Raw genomic sequence first — 17,396 nt, 5'->3', positions numbered from 1 at the left:
AATAGTCTTTAACATGTTGGTTGCTTTCCCTGCCCCCCCATTTAAGATTAAAAGATAGTGTTTGTACAGTATTTAGCTCAAACTAGATGCTGGAAATTCCGCCTTTAACCACTCTGTTTTGATTTTTCTTTTACAGAAAATCGAAAGTCTCAAAGAAACAACCAGTGTAAGTTTCTTTAATTTTTTAATCTGTTACATAGATTTTGAAATTCGCCTTATTTTCTTGTGAAAGTTTTTAAAGGTTTTTGCAGAAAAGCGAGAATCTGTATTAGGTCTAACAGTGTGATGGCAGAGCCAGCCTGGTTTTCGTGCTGTATGCAGATTTATGTCTAGCACCTTAGAATCATAATATCATAGAATAGCTGAGGTTGGAAGGGACCTCTGAAGATCTGTAGTCCAACCCCATGCTCAGAGCATGGTCAGCTAGAGCAGGTTGCCTGGGATGAACTCTTGAGTATGGAGGCTCTACAACCTCTCTGGGGATCATCCCTAGAGTAAAACCAGTGTTTTCTTACACTTAAGGTGAATTTCCTATGTTTCAGTTTGTGGCTATTGCCTGTGGTTCTGTCACAGGGCACCACTGAGAGGAGTCTAGCTCCATCTTCTTGACACCGTACCATCCCAGTCAGATATTGATGCCCATTGATAAGGTCTTCCCTGAGCCTGTTCTCCTCCAGATGAAACAAGCCCAGTTCCCTCAGCCTCTCTTCACATGACAGTTTAACTACTTGTGGTGCTCTGAAAGTTTGAAGCTGACCTTCATTTCACCCTGACAACCATGTGGCATTTGGAAACTTCAGTTTTCTACTGTTGTGTTCTTATCTCTGGAAAAAAAAGGGGAAGGGAAAGTAGGGGTTTTACAGCAGTGAGTGTCCACTTATTTCTCGCCTAGTATTTCAGATAATATTCTGTAAAACTAATAAAAATACCAGTAAATACAAAGTATTATACAATAGTAATACAAGGTTTTTTTCTGCTATTTTTGTTTTCCCAGAGCATGGTAGAATCAATAAAACACTGCATTGTGTTGCTACAGATTGCTAAAGTAAGTACACTAGAAACTATTTTGTGAAAACAATTGACATCTAAAAATGCCTTCTATATGGTCCAGGATATACATACGTATGTCTATCTATATATATATAAATTGATATATAAGTTGATATAATTGATATATAAGATGGTATAAGTTGATTTATGCTACTAATTTTGTGAAGTTTCTGAAGTACTGAGTTCCACAGCAGACAGTCCTGTTAATGTTTGTGCTAACAGTCGCGTTGGTCACAAAGCTTTTCTTCTGAGATAAACTTTCTTTTGCAGAGTTTGCTATTAGACTAAATAAGAACTTCACCAAACATCAGGGGGACAGAATAGAATCTTAACAAGACTCTTCTTTCTGCTTCATTTTAAAATGTGACTAACAGAAAGTGGGAAAAATGTGATTTTAATAATCTAAGGTGGTTTGACAAGGTCTTTAATAGGTCTGAAGTTCATGATGATGTTGGAACTTCTTGAAGTAAGAATTGTATTTGAGAATGCAACATGGGTAATGCACTTACACCTTTCACTTAACTATTGCTACTTTTTAAAATTTAGTGAGATTTGGATTATCTTTTTGGTCAAGTTCTGCTCTTACAGGCCTTCACGTTCGGTATTTAGGATATGTTAATTACGAGCTGCTGATTTGTATCTTGAGACCAAATTGAAGGAAGTCAGTATGTTGCAAATAAATTAATTTATGGTATTTTCAGAATGTAAGACAATTTAATCAGAACACTTTCTCATTTACTCAGAAATAGGCATAAGCTCTTAAATTTTTTTATGTAGCATAGATCACTTTTTTTTTTGCTTTTTGTAGCTTTCAAATACAAAAATGCTGTTTGTCTTCATTCTAGATGTCAGAACTGTACAGAATTTTGAGGCCAGTGAAGAGTATTTAGAACCTTGTAGGATCAGCAGTCATTCCTTAAAAGGATCAGCGCATATTTTTTGAAATTTGGATTTCATATCAGTAGCTTAAAAATGCTGAAGAAAAGGTGCATTAGTTAGCAGGTTTATACAAAATCAAAAATATTTTGCAAGTTGTAGGGTGCACTGAATTAATTTTGTGCCACGTGAATCTAGAGGTATAACAGTCTTAATTTAACATACAGTGATACCATTTGAATCCTTCACTGTAGTGGTAGTAAGAAAAGCCTTGTTAGTACCTAATAATTTGCTGTATTTGGATATATTTAGAATTGTTTCAGTACAGTGAAACCAGTAGACTACACATCAGTCTTTGGGGATTTGGTGGAGTCAACTATAGATAGATTAGATGGTAATATGCTAGTTTTCTCACACAGCTCTACATGACTTGCTGTATTAAGGTAGCTGTTGAAGAATCTGTGTGCAACAAATGACTTGCTCAATTTTTTGATAATTGCTATATAAATGCATTTAATAGTTGTTATTTTCAAAGAGGTTTAACTCCTCTGAAATTTTGCTCTTTTAAAAAAAGCTTTGCTATGTAATTAGCAAATCTGAAAGAGCAGAATTATAATCTTTTCAGGTTCTTGATCAAAACTGGTAATAGGTGGCTGAGTTAGCTCTCTTGTTTCTATTGAATATAAAATTCAGTTTCTGCTATGGATGAGTTTATTGGTGGACAGACAAATAGGATTGCTTATCTTGTGCTGGTCTAAGTGTGTTTTGGAGTTACTTAGGTGGTTTGCAGATAATGGACAAAACTGGTCTTGCAGTGGCAGTTGCAGTCATTTTTGATCACTTTCAGTACTTTACTGCTCCAACTACCTAACAAGCGTAAGGGTGGGTGGAATTTGGGTCAAAGATGCTAAGACTTCCTTTCTGTTACAGTAAATCAAACCTTGAAGTCCTCCTTTCAGTCCCAGTAAATACTAACCCTTGTAAATAGATGGGTTTATCCATTGAGCGGTGGGGTTTTTTTGTTTGTTTTTAGCTAAACCATATCTAAAGCTCTTGTAGAGCTATTGAAGATAAAGAGGTTTAAAAGTGGTTTCTGCATAGTTAATTGGAAGATGTTGATCCATATATAGTGAAAAATACCCTCTATAAATCTTTCTGCTCTTTTATTAACTTTTATTCTATTTCATCTTGTCGTCATCTTCCCCTCTCTCTTAGGAACTCTGCTTGTTGACTACATGGCACTTCTGTTCCCTCCTCCCCCTTTTTCTATAAAATGTGTTTTGATATTCTCATTTCTTACTGCTGTAAGAAATGAAGAATACAGGGGTTTTTTGTTTTGTTTTTACAGTTCTGTAAGTTGCATGTATATGAATCATTATTTATGTAAAAATGTATTGTGTCTGACTGATAGCTTTCTGTTCTCCAGTATAGAACCTTTTAAGATTCTGCAAGTCTTTTTCCCAAAGCTGTAAGGCAAGTACGGCTTCTGACTTACATTGCTGAAAATAAATCATATTAACACCACCCCTGCACCCCATTTTTACTTCCACAGTGCCTTTCTCACTAGGAGACAGACGTCATAATTACGTTCTGGTGATTTGTGTACCCTGAAAATTACTATCACTTCTCTATATATCCAGAACATCACATCTCTCTTTCTCAAACATACAGCCATTTATTATTTGGATGATTTTGGTACATTGAGGCAAACCTGTTTTTTGGGTTGGTTTTGTTTTGTTTGTTTTTACCTGTGTGTTAAGTTGAGCTGTTTCGTGGACTTTTAAAACAACCTGTCTTAGGACTTGGATAGTTAAATTTTCATTAAATTTCCTGGTAAACCCAGTGTGTGACTTGCATTTGAGATGACCCAAGGCATTTTCAAAATAATGGCAAAAATACCAGCTAAATAGGAATGTGTTACATGTGTCACTTATCAAAAAGCAATCAAAAGAAACCAAGTGGGATGGGTAGGTGGAGCGTCTGGCTTGTGTTTTTCCCCTGTGTGTACGACAGATGAAGCTGTCCAGCTTTGCTGTGTGTGATACTCTGTGTGTGTTGTGAAAATATATGTAATGGTCTCAGTGATTTTGTAAACTACAGTCTTACAACAGAAATCATTATACATTTTATGAAGGTAGCTCTTATAATGGAAATATTTATTTTTGATCTTTGCCTTCCCTAATGGAAATATTTATTTTTGATCTTTGCCTTCCCTTTTTCACTCTGTCGTTTCTGGTCAGTCTTGCCTGCCTAGTTTGGTGGCATTTTTATCTTCCTTATCTCATCAACACGGGGCGTTGCTGATGGTGCGTTACTGAGATAGGATAGCAAGCTTCAGTACTAATGCAGCAGCTTTGTGGTTTTATTGCTTAGGTCTTAGAGATGATAGCATACCATGGGACTTTTGGGTGTTGAAAAAAAGAGAATATATTTGGGCTTTGGTGGTTTTTGGTTTTTTCTTTGTAAGTTTGCAACCCGATAGAACTCATTGCCCTTAGCGTCTGTTTTGTCATGGAAAGCCTTGCATAAGAAATGCCAACTAACAGACTTGGCAGTTGAGCAACTTATTGCCTACTCTATAAGCTAAGGAACAACATATAAAGTATCAAAACATAAGTATGTGCCAACTTTCTTAATACTATTCACAGCTTTTTTTTTTCTCTTGTTCCTCTTAACACCTGGAAATCTGGGGAAATACTCTGCAGACAAGGCTCACACTGAACAAAGTTATGGATTGATACACTGGATAATACAAACTTCGCAGCAGAACTGAAGAGATTTGACTTAGTGTTTAGTAAAATTTATACTGCTGCTGAGAGTTAAAACTGTGCTAACTGTTGATTAGCATTAACTTGTTTGCTGCTAATGTAATTTCCCCTGATGACGGTTTTATTCCATGCATTGCCTGCTCTTTCACATATGCTTCTTGGCAAAAACCCCCAGATCCTAACCTGTAAATAATCTAAAAACACCTTCAAATCCAGTGGATACCAAAAGCAGAAATTAAAACATTTAACTTGTAAAGGCACCTCTGCCTTTCAAAAGCAAATAGTGCTTTTGAAAACTTGACACATACCACAGTTCTTCAGAAACTGAGAATTTGTGTCTGGGTTTTTAGGGACTCTCTGGTGCTACAGACCCTGTTTTGGTGGAGTCTTAGTTATTTGGAGAGAACTTATCTTGTAAAGATTGATTGTACTCTGCAGAAAGGATATTTTAAAAATTATATGAGCTTTTGTGGACAGATCCTCAGAAAACGCTACTCTTTAGAGGCGCAGTGATTATGTATAGAATTGTTTCTTTTAAGTTTATTTACTGTGTCACCTGATGAGGAACATTTTGTGGCTGAAAATGTAAACATTCCTGAGAGAAACTTGCTGTTCTCGCGTAACGCAGAACTGATAAGCCTTACAAGATTGTTATGTTGATATTTTTAACATTTTTTCCTTAAGGACCAAAATAATGAGGAGAAGCACGCAGATGGACTTATAGTAAGTTTAAATCTAATCTTTATCTCCCCTTATCTCTGCAGAACATGTGAACAGAGACCTGAATTTCCACTCATTTTGCAACATACTTCTTTCTTTCTCTAATTTAGCGCTTCAATTGTCTTGTTAAAATTACTGTTGACTCATTAGCGTGAGGTTGGCTAACACCCTTGTCTTTAGAAAATACGGTGATCAGTTTTATACTGAGTGTCTTAAATGGCAGTATTATGACTGAACACTTAGATAAAAATCTGCCATGTGAACAGATGAAAGGGAAATAAATTATTGGGACAGAAATAGCTGTGTGTTCCATCTGAAGTATCTTTTTGTATGAAATAGAGCAGCTATCCATGTGCTTCAAGTAGTTTGTCTTTTCTACAACGCTGCTTATTTGATGCAAAGTTGTTGTTATGTCTGTTTAAGCAATGTTTCTTCTTTAATGTAACTTCTGCATTTTTAATGTAACTTCTGTCATCTTTGCTTTCGGTCACATGTGACTTCTCTATCTTCGTTCTCTTTTTGTCGCTTGAGTACATTTCAGATACTTTTATTAGGAGATTGGTTTCAGTAAAACATAACTCTAAAAATCATAGTGTGTTTTCATTACAGCTGACAATAATTTCCAAGCTTTATTTGTCTTTCCATCTTATACAGCTTTAGCAGTGTGACTTTCTGGTATGAACTTTGGAGTAAAGATGCACCTATAGATTTTGGTTTCATGCTTATTGTAAAGAAGATAAACGATTACCCTGTGGGCTGTCACGTAATTCAGGTCTTAGTGTCAAGGAATAGGTTCTGGTTTGTGCCCTGGAGAAGGGAGGCCACGTAGCTGGACACCGGCACAGCTCTGTGGCAGAGGTGGTGTCCACAGGAGATCTGCAACTCAGAAATTTCATACAGATACTACAACATACTATAGTCTGAATTTGATTAGGCACCGTTCTAATTCTGTGGGCTGGCTTATGCTGAGGAGGAAAAAAAATAAGAAGTATTTATGTAAAAATATACTGATACGTCAGTGATTATGAAGACTGAAATTTTGAAGCTATTGAGGTCAACGTTAGCTTGGGGTAAAGGTCAGGAATTCACTTTAAACTTAGGCAGGAATACTCAGTGTTTGATACCATGGTGAGGTGATGGTCTTGTTTCTACGTGGTTGTTTTTAAGTTGTTACTCAACTCAGAGAAGGAAAATTCCATGTCTGCCTTCATCTGTTTCTCAACCACAAAGGTATACCCCAAAATATCTAATAAGAAACTCCAGTTCGTATTGTAGTTTGGAGAATTGTTCAAGGATAAGTTCACAATCCTGCAAAGTCAAAGTTATTTTGGTTTTTTTCCCTTTATGACACCAGTGTTCTGTATCATATATATTATTAGTTTCCCTAAAAACTAGGGGGAGACAGAGATAGCAATAGCATCCTGTGTATCATAGGACCATATTGATTTTTAAGTTTCTTAACTCTGAAAATGGGATGATGATTTTAAACTGCGAGATCTGTGCAGAGGGACCTACCTGTGTTGCATGCATTAGTCGCACAAGCAGCTGAAGTAATGTGTGAGGGATGTTGATTTTATGCTGGAATACAGTGAAGTAACAGTATATGTACTGGATTATTTATTTGTATAATAGTTACACAACAAAAATCTAGAAAACAATTTTTATGCCCTTTTTTTAAAAACTGGAGATTTTTTGAAGATTAGCAGGGAATAATAGCGTTGTTTTCAATTAAATAAATCCTGCTATAAAAAAATCATAAATCTTCACTGCTTCACTCATTCCTTTAATGCAGGAGAAAGTTCAGAATTACAGTTAATCAGGAAAGGAGGCAAGAAAGAAGTCTTCCTTTTGTAGGAAAATGGGAGGAGGAAGGTTAAAATGACCGTGTTTCCCTCAGTCTGCATGCAAATAGAAATTAACAGACTAAAAGGAAGGAAGAGCAGTTGGAGACTTTCTTCTATTTTAAATATTGATCTAAAAAGAGGCTAGGAATAAACATACTGATTAAATTCAAAGGTAAGGCTCATCTGCCTAAAAGTAGAACTTGGTACTGTCTGACCTTCCCTTGCTTGATATTCTTCAATTGAAGCACTGTAGCAAGATTTCCTACCAAACAGAAGCAAAGATTTTCACAGTTCTGACATAGATCAGTGGTTTTAAATTGCAAGATGTTGGGAAAAGGGTTTTATGTGCCTTTTACCTGATTAACAACCCAGAAAAACGTAAAAGTTCTGATTGTTGTATGTAAACATATATAACAAACAATACTTCGATGATAAAAAAAACTCCAGTCCAGTAAAATCATGCTAGTTTGGATTAAAAGCCACTGCAATTTACATTTCCAAAAGGCTTGTTGTATAGAAGCCAAGAACATATACTGAAGTCAGTGACTTTCATGAGTGTCGAGTTGAATTGGTGCTGCTTTTTCAAAGTGCCCACACTCATAAGTAGATTGAGTTGTCCTCTGCTGGAGACACACTGAAAACTGTCAGCTTGCATTGGAAAGAGTTTGGCAACAAAGCCACTTCATGGCTGTGAGCATGCTGATGATTCTTGGTTTAATTTATGGGTTGATTTGTCTGGACAAATTAATATTTGGGGAAAAAAAAAAAGGTTTTAAAAATACAGATTACCTATCCTAATTTTTCCCATGTAATTTGCGTCTAACTTTCCACTCTTTGCATGCAATATTTATTAATGGACATTGGAAGGGATACCAGAAGATAGAACTTGAAATAAAAATTCTTTATAGGACAATTCAAATCTATAGCAAATTGAGTTTAGTGTAAAATATGTGTAAAGAATTAAAGTACTAGCACTTTGGAAGTATTTCTCATGTCCTCAACTGTCAATTTGTGTTTTACTTTCTCTCTCAGGAATTTGCTATCTCGTATTTGAGCAATTTCTTGTGCTCGCAATGTTCTTGCTATCTATGCTTTATTTATTATTTTTTTTTTTAACTGAGGAAAAAAAAAATATGTGCTTGTCTTTCTTTTGTCTCAGAGCACTATAAATCCAGTCGACGCAGTGTATCAGCCCAGCCCTTTGGAACCGTCGGTGATCAGCACGATGCCTTCCCAAGCGGTTTTACCTCCAGGTATGGTGTCCACAAGGAACCTCAGTAGAAATATTCATGGGCAGAGCAGGATGCAGCTGCAGTGCAGGTGGAGGGGCTGCATCACGGTAGATACCTTCTGTGTCACCTATGGAATACAGGCTTATACACTGCACCTAGTGGTGCACGCTCACCACAGTGGTGTAAAGGCAGGAGGCACTGAGCTTCCTCAGCTTCCATCAGGGAAATCTGCCTCTAGCTCTGGGTAAGCTGATATATTTTACTTGCTCCGAGTTACTAGCTTACATTTGTTTCAAGGAAGTATATTAGAAATGAAACTATAATTTTAAGAAAAGGTAAACATTTTCTAGCTAAATAATGGCAATTATTTAAAATGCCATCTTTGCTTAATAATAAAAAAGGACTAGATAACAATGACAGCAACATGTTTTTCTGTCTGAATGGCTTTTATAGAAAAGTATTTCATTTTTGAAGGTGAGGTGAAACAGTGTGGAATCTCCTTCCCAAGAAAAGTATATTTAAATCTGAATTTTTGTTTTAACATATCAAAATGTCCTCTAGAACCTGCTCAGTTGTGCAAGTCAGAGCAGCGACCCTCGTCTTTGCCAGTGGGACCTGTAGTAGCATCGCTTGGAAATCAGACTCCAACACCAAATAGTACAGGTATAGTTTGGCATAACTGCCTTATTGAATATATACTGTAACCTAATATAATTAGCTCTTAAGCCAACACCATATTGGCCTACATCTTGCTGTTAATCTACACTTATTTCAGTGTTGTGTTAAAATAAATTATTCTGCTTTTTCTCTCTCTCTACCTATACATAATACATGGGAGCATTGCCAGCTTGCTTGTCTCCATCATTTCCATCTTGCAGTAATTGGCACAAGAACTTTGCAGTTAATACTGTGAGACTTGAGTACTATGTACAGTTTTGGGTTCCACAGCACAAAGGCATGGACCACCAAGGTTAGGAAGCTGAGGCCCATGATATACTTTGAGGCTGACAGAACTGGGTCTGTTCAGCCTTAGGAAGATCAAGCTGAAGAGGGATGTTACTGCTGTCTTCTGCCAGCTGGTGGGAAATTAGGGCAGGGCTCCTCTTGGAGATGAACAGCAAAAGGACGAGGCAATCAGCACAAGTTGTAAGAAGGGAAATTACAAGTAGATGTTAGAAGTGTTTTGTTTTTCTGATGAGGGTGACCAAAGTTTGAAATAGGTTCCACAGAAAGATTATGGAATCTTAATCTTGGGAGATACTTAAAACCTGCCTAGATGTGATCCTGAATAAACTGGTATAACTTTGAAGTTGTCTGGGCATCAAGTGGGGAGTTGGAACAGTTCACTTCCAGAGGTCCCTTCCAACACAAATCATACTATGAATCTATACAATTTTTCATTATTGTTGTTTTGCCTTTAATTGACAACTTTGGGGAAAACACGTCCTTATACTTTACTGTTTTTCTGTGTTCTTGATTTTCCTTGTGACCTTTTTTTTGTTATCTGTTAAACTGAATATGAACCTGACTAATTATCACTTCTAATTTTGTGAGATATCATGCCTTCTGCATTCATGTCGGTCTTTATTGATTTGAACAATCTTACTTATGAGTTAGAACTGGTGGGTTTTAGTTTGTTTTTATTGAATCTGTACATTTTAATACTCCATAGGAAGCGGGCAATCAGCACCTAGCAGCAGTCTCACCTCTCCAAGCCATGTCAACCTGTCTCCAAACACAGTCCCAGATTTTTCTTACTCGAGCAGTGAGGATGAATTCTATGATGCTGATGAATTCTATCAGAGCAGTTCTTCCCCAAAGCGATGTTTGGAGTAAGTAGCTGAAATATTCAGTGCGTGCTGAACGTGATTTTTATCTTCAAGGGCATGGCTTGTCTGATTGTAGAATTTAGTTGAGCTAAACAAGTGAATAAGCCACATTGGCTTTAAAAAACAAACAAAAAGGCAGGGGGAGGCAAAAAAGCCATTCTGTGGAACAGTAAGATTCCCTCCTTCCCCAGCACGGTCATCTCTGAGGGATGCAGTTTCCTCCTCTGCTCTTTCCCATTAAATTGGGAATATCTGTTGACAAAACTTGGAACATAAACTGAATTTGGGAAGCCACCAGCTCAGAGATTTAATCTGAGGCCATGGTGTATTCCATATGCATTTGTTGTAGCTTTTGGTAACCAAAAGCCAATTCCTTCTTACATTTATTAAAAAAAATTTTTTTAAGTTGACTGTCTTTCTTCAAAATCTCTATTTACTTGTCTTTTTTATGAATCAGAAAATTAATTTTAAGAGATACTACTGCTTCAAAGAGGAATTAGTCAGCTGTTTTATGCCTTCAGGTGTTGCTGTCTTAGACTGCAGGCTACAGTCCATTTTAAGTATTCTCTGAATTAGCACGCGGCACGTCTATCAGTGAACTCCTTCAGGAATTGATGTCTCCGTATATCAAGTTATAATAATTTGATCTGAATTAGTTCATTGTGAATTGTGAGAATTTATGACTCTTCTTCAGTTCTTCAGGGTCTGCTGCAGTCCTGACTCGGAGCAGCACGGGAAGCAGTCTGAAACGTCCAGATACCACAGAGTCCCTCAATTCTTCCCTCTCTAATGGGACTAATGATGCTGGTAAGCCCACTGTGGGAACTTTCAGGAAAGAAAATTCATAGATTTTTAATCTATGTACAATCTGTGTCGATATATGTATTATTATTTATTTTTATATGTATATGCCAAGGTACTTATAGAAAATGGTTTATCTACCGTTTCTTTACTACTGGAAAATCATTGAATTATAGAATTTAAGAACCTTAGTTTTATAATTAAGACCTTTTTGACATATATATTTTATATATATGCTAATTAAATGCAGCCTGTCTTTGAAGATTTAGAGAAAAACAAAAGCAATTTGGTCTTTTCTAGATCTCTTCGATCCTCCTGATGATCGAGATGATGATGGGGAAGGAGAATCAGTGGAAGAACATAAGAGTGTTATTATGCATCTATTGTCACAAGTTAGATTAGGAATGGATCTAACAAAGGTAAATTCACTGAGTGTTCATGGGGAAGGGAGGGGAATAAACCCTGAATTCTGTGTAAATTAGTTCCATGTTAAAGTAATAATTTAATTGTATATATGTTCTAAGAGTTAAGATATAATCTCTCTAGCATGGTATTTTTTTAATTGGAGTTGTTATTGGGAGGGGAAATATGAATGCAGAATAAAAATATCCAACTGCTAAAATTTGTTTGGGAAAATAGTTTGCTATGGGAAGCAGCTGTTTGTTGTCTTCGAACCTGATCCTTGGAGCCTCTGTAGAGCTGGGAGCAGAGGAATGCTGTACGCAGCAATAATGTTTCTCCTGTCCTTTGGCTTCCTAGAACAAAAATCTGCAAGCTCCCAGTGTTTGATGACATTCAATAAGACACGAATAAAATAAAAGGGGGAATTAAGCATATAGTGAAATGCTTTGCTTAATTGGGATCTTGTTGAGGAAGTTACTTGTATTTTAAAATTCTACATGTAGGTCTGGCAAGCAGAGTTGGATTTTTCATGAATGTGATTCACATTGGTATGTTAGGGTTAAATCAATAGCGTTTTGAAGGTGTTGATCTTTCTAGGCAGCTTGGTTAACCTTAAACAAGTAATTCCAGATTGAAGAAGAGTAGGAGAGATCAATCCTATCATTAGTTTCCTGAAGTAGATGACTCTTAACTGTCCGGTCTGGAACTCACAATGGACAATAAAAAGATAAACTTAAATGTTTCTGGAGGAATAGCCAGCAGCTTGCAAGGTAACTATGAAAGGTTTCTGGCAGTTCTGAATAGGAATTGATCCTAAATGTGTCTGGTTTGGGAACTCCTGGAATAGTTGAAAATTGCTGATCTCAAGCTGCCAAAAAGTATCATGAGCGTGCATCTCATCTGCTTCGCTTTAAAGTCAACAGCAGGAGTCAGCCATGGTCTATGCCACACTGAAGCAGCAGACCCACAAAAATGGAACCTGCAAATGCTGTTGGGCAAGAAAAGTAGTAGGGAAGAGATCTTTGTCTTGATAAAGAGGCACATAAGGGAACGTGACTACACAGAATGAGATTTTGACTATAACTGAAAATTGACAGAGTACATAAAGATGAAATTAAATAATCAGTGTTATTGTAATCAAGAACATCTTTTGATACGCTCAGCCATGTAGTCGGATTTGCTCTAAGGGAGACTTGAATATACATAAGACAAGAGATCGTTCCTCTGAAATCTTTGGTTTTATAGAAGGTGCCAGCTGACCTGCATATGTCAGAACTCATTGGTAAGTTTGAGGACACAATCAGCTCACAGGCATAGGGAGCCGTGGGTGCTTTGTGTGCTATTTACAGTTGGTACATAGGATGCTCTTGTGCAGAATGGTTCAGTATCTTGATCTCTAAGAGTCGTTTTTCTTCACAAAGGTGGTTCTTCCAACTTTTATCCTGGAAAGAAGATCACTGTTGGAAATGTACGCTGACTTCTTTGCACATCCGGACTTATTTGTCAGGTATGTGATTTTTGAAGTAGGGCAAAGGTTGGTTCTGATATTCATAGAATGGTTTGGGTTGAAGCGACCTTAAAGATCATTTAGTTCCAACCCCCTGCCATGGGCAGGGACACCTCCCACCAGACCAGGTTGCTCAAAGCCCCATCCAGCCTGGCCTTGAACCCCTCCAGGGATGGGGCATCCACAGCTTCTCTGGGCAACCTCTTCCAATGTCTCACCACCCTTAGAGTAAAAAAATTCTTTCTAATATATTGTTATTGTTTATGGCCATGTGGGCTGCCAAAAGTGAGCGTGTAGTTTTGAAGAATATTGCTTGGGTTTGCATCTAAATTTGAAAAATAGTCAAAGTAGTCAAACTTCTAGCTGTCCTTTTCTCTCTTTTGGCCCCTGTAGCATCAGTGACCAGAAGGATCCGAAGGAACGAATGGTTCAAGTGGTTAAATGGTACCTCTCAGCTTTTCATGCAGGAAGAAAAGGGTCGGTTGCTAAAAAGCCTTACAATCCTATTTTGGGCGAGATCTTCCGATGTCACTGGGTGTTACCAGGCACTGAAGGTGAAGATGATATGGTTAGTTTCCTGTGGTATGTTTTTTGGTTCCTAGAACGCGTGCGAGTAATTCCAATAGCTTTCATAATTTGCTGACTGAAGTGGCTTATGCTGTGTTTAAGTAGCAAAATTGACAAACTGTGACAGTTTTTTAGCTGATTTCCTCCTGTTCTTTGGACAGAGGTTTAAAATATCTTGCATAATGAAATTTGAGCAATTAGCTTTTAAGAACTATTTGACAAGTTGAAAGTGTTCTCTTTTTTTCCTGAACTGCTTTATAGCACTGAGTATGAATTCCTTTTTGATTTTTTTTTTTCATAGTTCTGATTTTTATCAGTTCCCTAAACCCTTGTATTTTTAACAGTGGGATTTCTTGCCCTCAGTTGCAGCCTGGAAAGCAGTGCAGTTTCTCCAGTATATTTAATTCTTCTTTTAAAATTGTTGTGTAGACATCTCACATTCTGAGCTTGGATGATATTTCAGTTGTACCTCTGTGTCTGGCCACTGCTCTGCCTTTTATACTTCACTGGAGTACCTCTGGTCAGGTGAAGGACACAGTAGCAGTTGTGTCACTCATAATCTGAATCGATCTACCACTGTATGAGCTTTTTCTCTTATTTGCCCAAGTTTCAGTGAGACTCAAGGATTAATCAGGCTCATTCATGTGAGCCATAGTCAACAAGGTGCTCCTCTGATTCTGGAGACAAGCTCTACCACTTGTGCTGCAGCCTGGGGTGGGGGTTTTGTGGGTTTTTTGTGGTTTTTTTTCTTGTTTTAACGCCTCATTTGGGCTTCTCAACCTGGGAAGACACAAATGATGATATGGGAAGTGCTGTTGTGAAATGCTTCATGTAGCCTTAGTACCTGTGATTGTTTAGATATAGAACATGTATTTTTCCCCACTTAATTTGCTTCCCCTCCCCCCAGTCAGTTTGCTCAAATCTTTCTCCTGTTTCTGACTTGAATGTTTGGACTCCTGTTTGCTGGCATAAAGACAATATTGTGTTTGTGCTTCCATTGTTTCTAATGATGAATTACACTTTCCATGATTTGCCACAGGAAATGAATGTTGTTTTTTGGTTTTCAGATACATATACATGTTTCAGATACATATACATATATATCAGATACATGTTTTTCAGATACATATAATCTGATTATTATTAATATGCATATCATATTTTCTCAGAAGCAAAAATGAAAACTATTTCTGCCACTCATTTCTTACTAGTTAATAAGAAATTAAGTGGATATAAGTATTACTTTGTAAGTGGTTTTATACATGACTTTTTCAGTTTAATTTGTATTTGTGGACAACTTCTCAAACACATTTATACTTAAAAGAGTGGAAGCTGCATGTTCTTTAGAAGGCATCATAGTTTCAGGAGTGAGGAGTTAATCCCCCATCAAATTAGCAAACTCACAAATAAATCAAAATCACTGCAACACGTTTTTAGAAGCCTTCTTTGAACATGGAAGCAACTTCTCCTGGAAGCATCTGGTCACTTTCTGCTGTGTTGTGAACGCTGTCAGTGATGGAGACCCTCTCTCTTGCCCTGCAGGAGCCAGTTTCAGAAGGACCAGTCCCTTGGGTCAGCAAGAGCAGCGTAACGTTTGTGGCAGAGCAGGTCTCTCATCATCCTCCAAGTAAGTTGACAGGAGCTCTGCTGATAGAGATGGCATCTGGATAGGAGCGACAGGGGAGTCAGCTCTTGGTTTAAATCTTGGATCTACATTTTCTCTCCAAATTTAGCAGCTGAAAGTTTTCTCTATAAACTGATTTTGTGAGAAACCAATTGCTAACTCTGTTGCCACATAAATATGAGGCACTTTGAGATATTTCCTGATGAATTAATTTGGAAACAATAGTATCAGTGTCTTGTGTTGCTGTTCTTAATACCTTTTTCTTCAGTTTCAGCATTTTATGCAGAGTGTTTTAGCAAGAGGATACAGTTCAATGCTCACATATGGACCAAGTCAAAATTCTTAGGAATGTCTATTGGAGTTCATAACATCGGCCAAGGTGTGTGTGTGTAAATTTAACAATAGAAGAGAAATTTGCGTTCTGCAATTAGAATTTTTAAATAAACTATTTAAAGTCATCCTATTAAATATAAGGAATGTTTGATTGTATATAATTTGACCCTATGTATCTAGGAATCAGTGATTCCTTCTGCACAGTGTGCTGAAATCATTTAGGGCAGAGTTTTTCACGTAAACCTGCCTTCTCTAGAGGCTGGGTGTTCTCAGCCTCTAAATGTTAGTGAATTGTTCCAGGAGATCGTTACGAAAAGTTTTGTTGAGGTTTTGCTGCAGGCTTTTAAAATCTGTTTTCATTTTTCTTTGCTAGGGTGCGTCACATGCCTAGATTATGATGAACACTACATCTTGACCTTTCCTAATGGCTATGGGAGGCAAGTAAACACTGTATTTGGTATTTTCATTTTTAATGCTGTGTAATATTTCATTATTGATATTTATCAGTTAAAAGGTAATAAGTATATACATATGTTTATAATTGCAGGTCTATTCTCACTGTGCCATGGATAGAACTTGGTGGAGAATGCAGTATTAATTGCTCAAAGACAGGTTATAATGCTTCCATCATCTTCCACACAAAACCGTTTTATGGAGGAAAGAAGCACAGAATTACAGCTGAAATTTTGTAAGCAGTTTTTTTTCCTGCTTTTTCTCTACTTAAATGCTGACAGTGTTTTTTCAAGACAGTCAGGAGTGTAAAATACTGGAACCACTACAGCCAGTAACTTAGTTCATGATTGCCTTTCACAGAATGCCATTTTGTAGCCAGGATTTGTGAGAGGAACCCTGCAGAGGCCTGTGTCCTACCTTGTCCTGCTCAAAAACAATGCTGACAGTGTTTTTTCAAGACAGTCAGGAGTGTAAAATACTGGAACCACTACAGCCAGTAACTTAGTTCATGATTGCCTTTCACAGAATGCCATTTTGTAGCCAGGATTTGTGAGAGGAACCCTGCAGAGCCTGTATCCTACCTTGTCCTGCTCAAAAATGTTCTCAGCTGTCGACCAAAGACTTTAAATTTTTGCTCCTGAATTATCCAAAATTTCTTCATCACTCTCTCTCCTAAAAACAAAATACTGAAGGAAGCCTTGTAACGCTGCTGTTTGTAGCGTGTCATTAAAGCTTTGCTACAGATTTATAGATACTTGTTTGTACCAGGGTTTGGTGGGTTTTGGTTAGACCCTGTGCGCACGCCCAGGGCAGAGAATTCAGTGGAGATTCTCATCTTATGTGGAGATCTGCTGTGATGTCACTAATGATGCTGACAAAATGAGGTCCATAACTTGGTTTTAAATCATTTCTTGACGCATATTGGTAGACGTCATTCCTGAACGAGGGTTTGTTTCCCAGTAGTCTGGGGAAGAAGCTTTGAGTTTGTGAAACATTTTTACTCTTAAACTTATCACTCTAAATCCACTTCAAAAATCTCCAACTAGTTTCCTAAACTCTAAATGCAGATACAGCCCTTAGGCAAGACCTGTCTTATCCTGGAACAGCATTTCCTCTTAAGCTTTATCCAGTTGAACTAATTCATGCAAAACCTCTCACTTATAAACAGAACCCTCATCTTTTCTGTATCAGTGATGGACATTTTAAGGGCTGATAACTGTGTGTTGGTTGGACTGCGTTCTCACTTATAAACAGAACCCTCATCTTTTCCATACCAGTGATGGACATTTTAAGGGCTGATAACAAACTAGACTGTGCAGCAACTGGGATGGAGTTTTGGTCCTTTAGGGTCTTTCAGTTAGAGCAATTCAACTGAGAAATGACTGTTTCT

General features: G+C 37.3%; 1 protein-coding gene across 4 annotated transcripts in view; it reads left to right on the top strand.

The window, feature by feature from the left end:
* Positions 1-17,396, top strand: part of OSBPL9 (oxysterol binding protein like 9) — a 56,756-nt gene that overhangs the window by 37,351 nt on the left and 2,009 nt on the right. For 3 of the 4 annotated variants that reach the window (XM_014939211.1, XM_014939213.1, XM_014939215.1), the window contains 14 exons: positions 137-166; positions 995-1,045; positions 5,379-5,417; positions 8,418-8,511; positions 9,052-9,153; positions 10,163-10,322; positions 11,014-11,126; positions 11,421-11,539; positions 12,944-13,029; positions 13,423-13,597; positions 15,139-15,223; positions 15,489-15,599; positions 15,927-15,990; positions 16,101-16,241. In XM_014939211.1, coding sequence (XP_014794697.1) covers positions 137-166; positions 995-1,045; positions 5,379-5,417; positions 8,418-8,511; positions 9,052-9,153; positions 10,163-10,322; positions 11,014-11,126; positions 11,421-11,539; positions 12,944-13,029; positions 13,423-13,597; positions 15,139-15,223; positions 15,489-15,599; positions 15,927-15,990; positions 16,101-16,241 — 1,370 coding nt within the window. The remainder of the gene's footprint in view (positions 1-136; positions 167-994; positions 1,046-5,378; positions 5,418-8,417; positions 8,512-9,051; positions 9,154-10,162; positions 10,323-11,013; positions 11,127-11,420; positions 11,540-12,943; positions 13,030-13,422; positions 13,598-15,138; positions 15,224-15,488; positions 15,600-15,926; positions 15,991-16,100; positions 16,242-17,396) is intronic. The other variant, XM_014939212.1, reaches the window with a different exon arrangement.

This window comes from Calidris pugnax, unplaced genomic scaffold (assembly GCF_001431845.1).
Source record: "Calidris pugnax isolate Ruff unplaced genomic scaffold, ASM143184v1 scaffold18, whole genome shotgun sequence".
Lineage (NCBI taxonomy): Eukaryota > Metazoa > Chordata > Aves > Charadriiformes > Scolopacidae > Calidris > Calidris pugnax.
The sequence above is the reverse complement of the archived record's forward strand: the minus strand, read 5'-3'. Positions and strand labels throughout refer to the sequence as shown.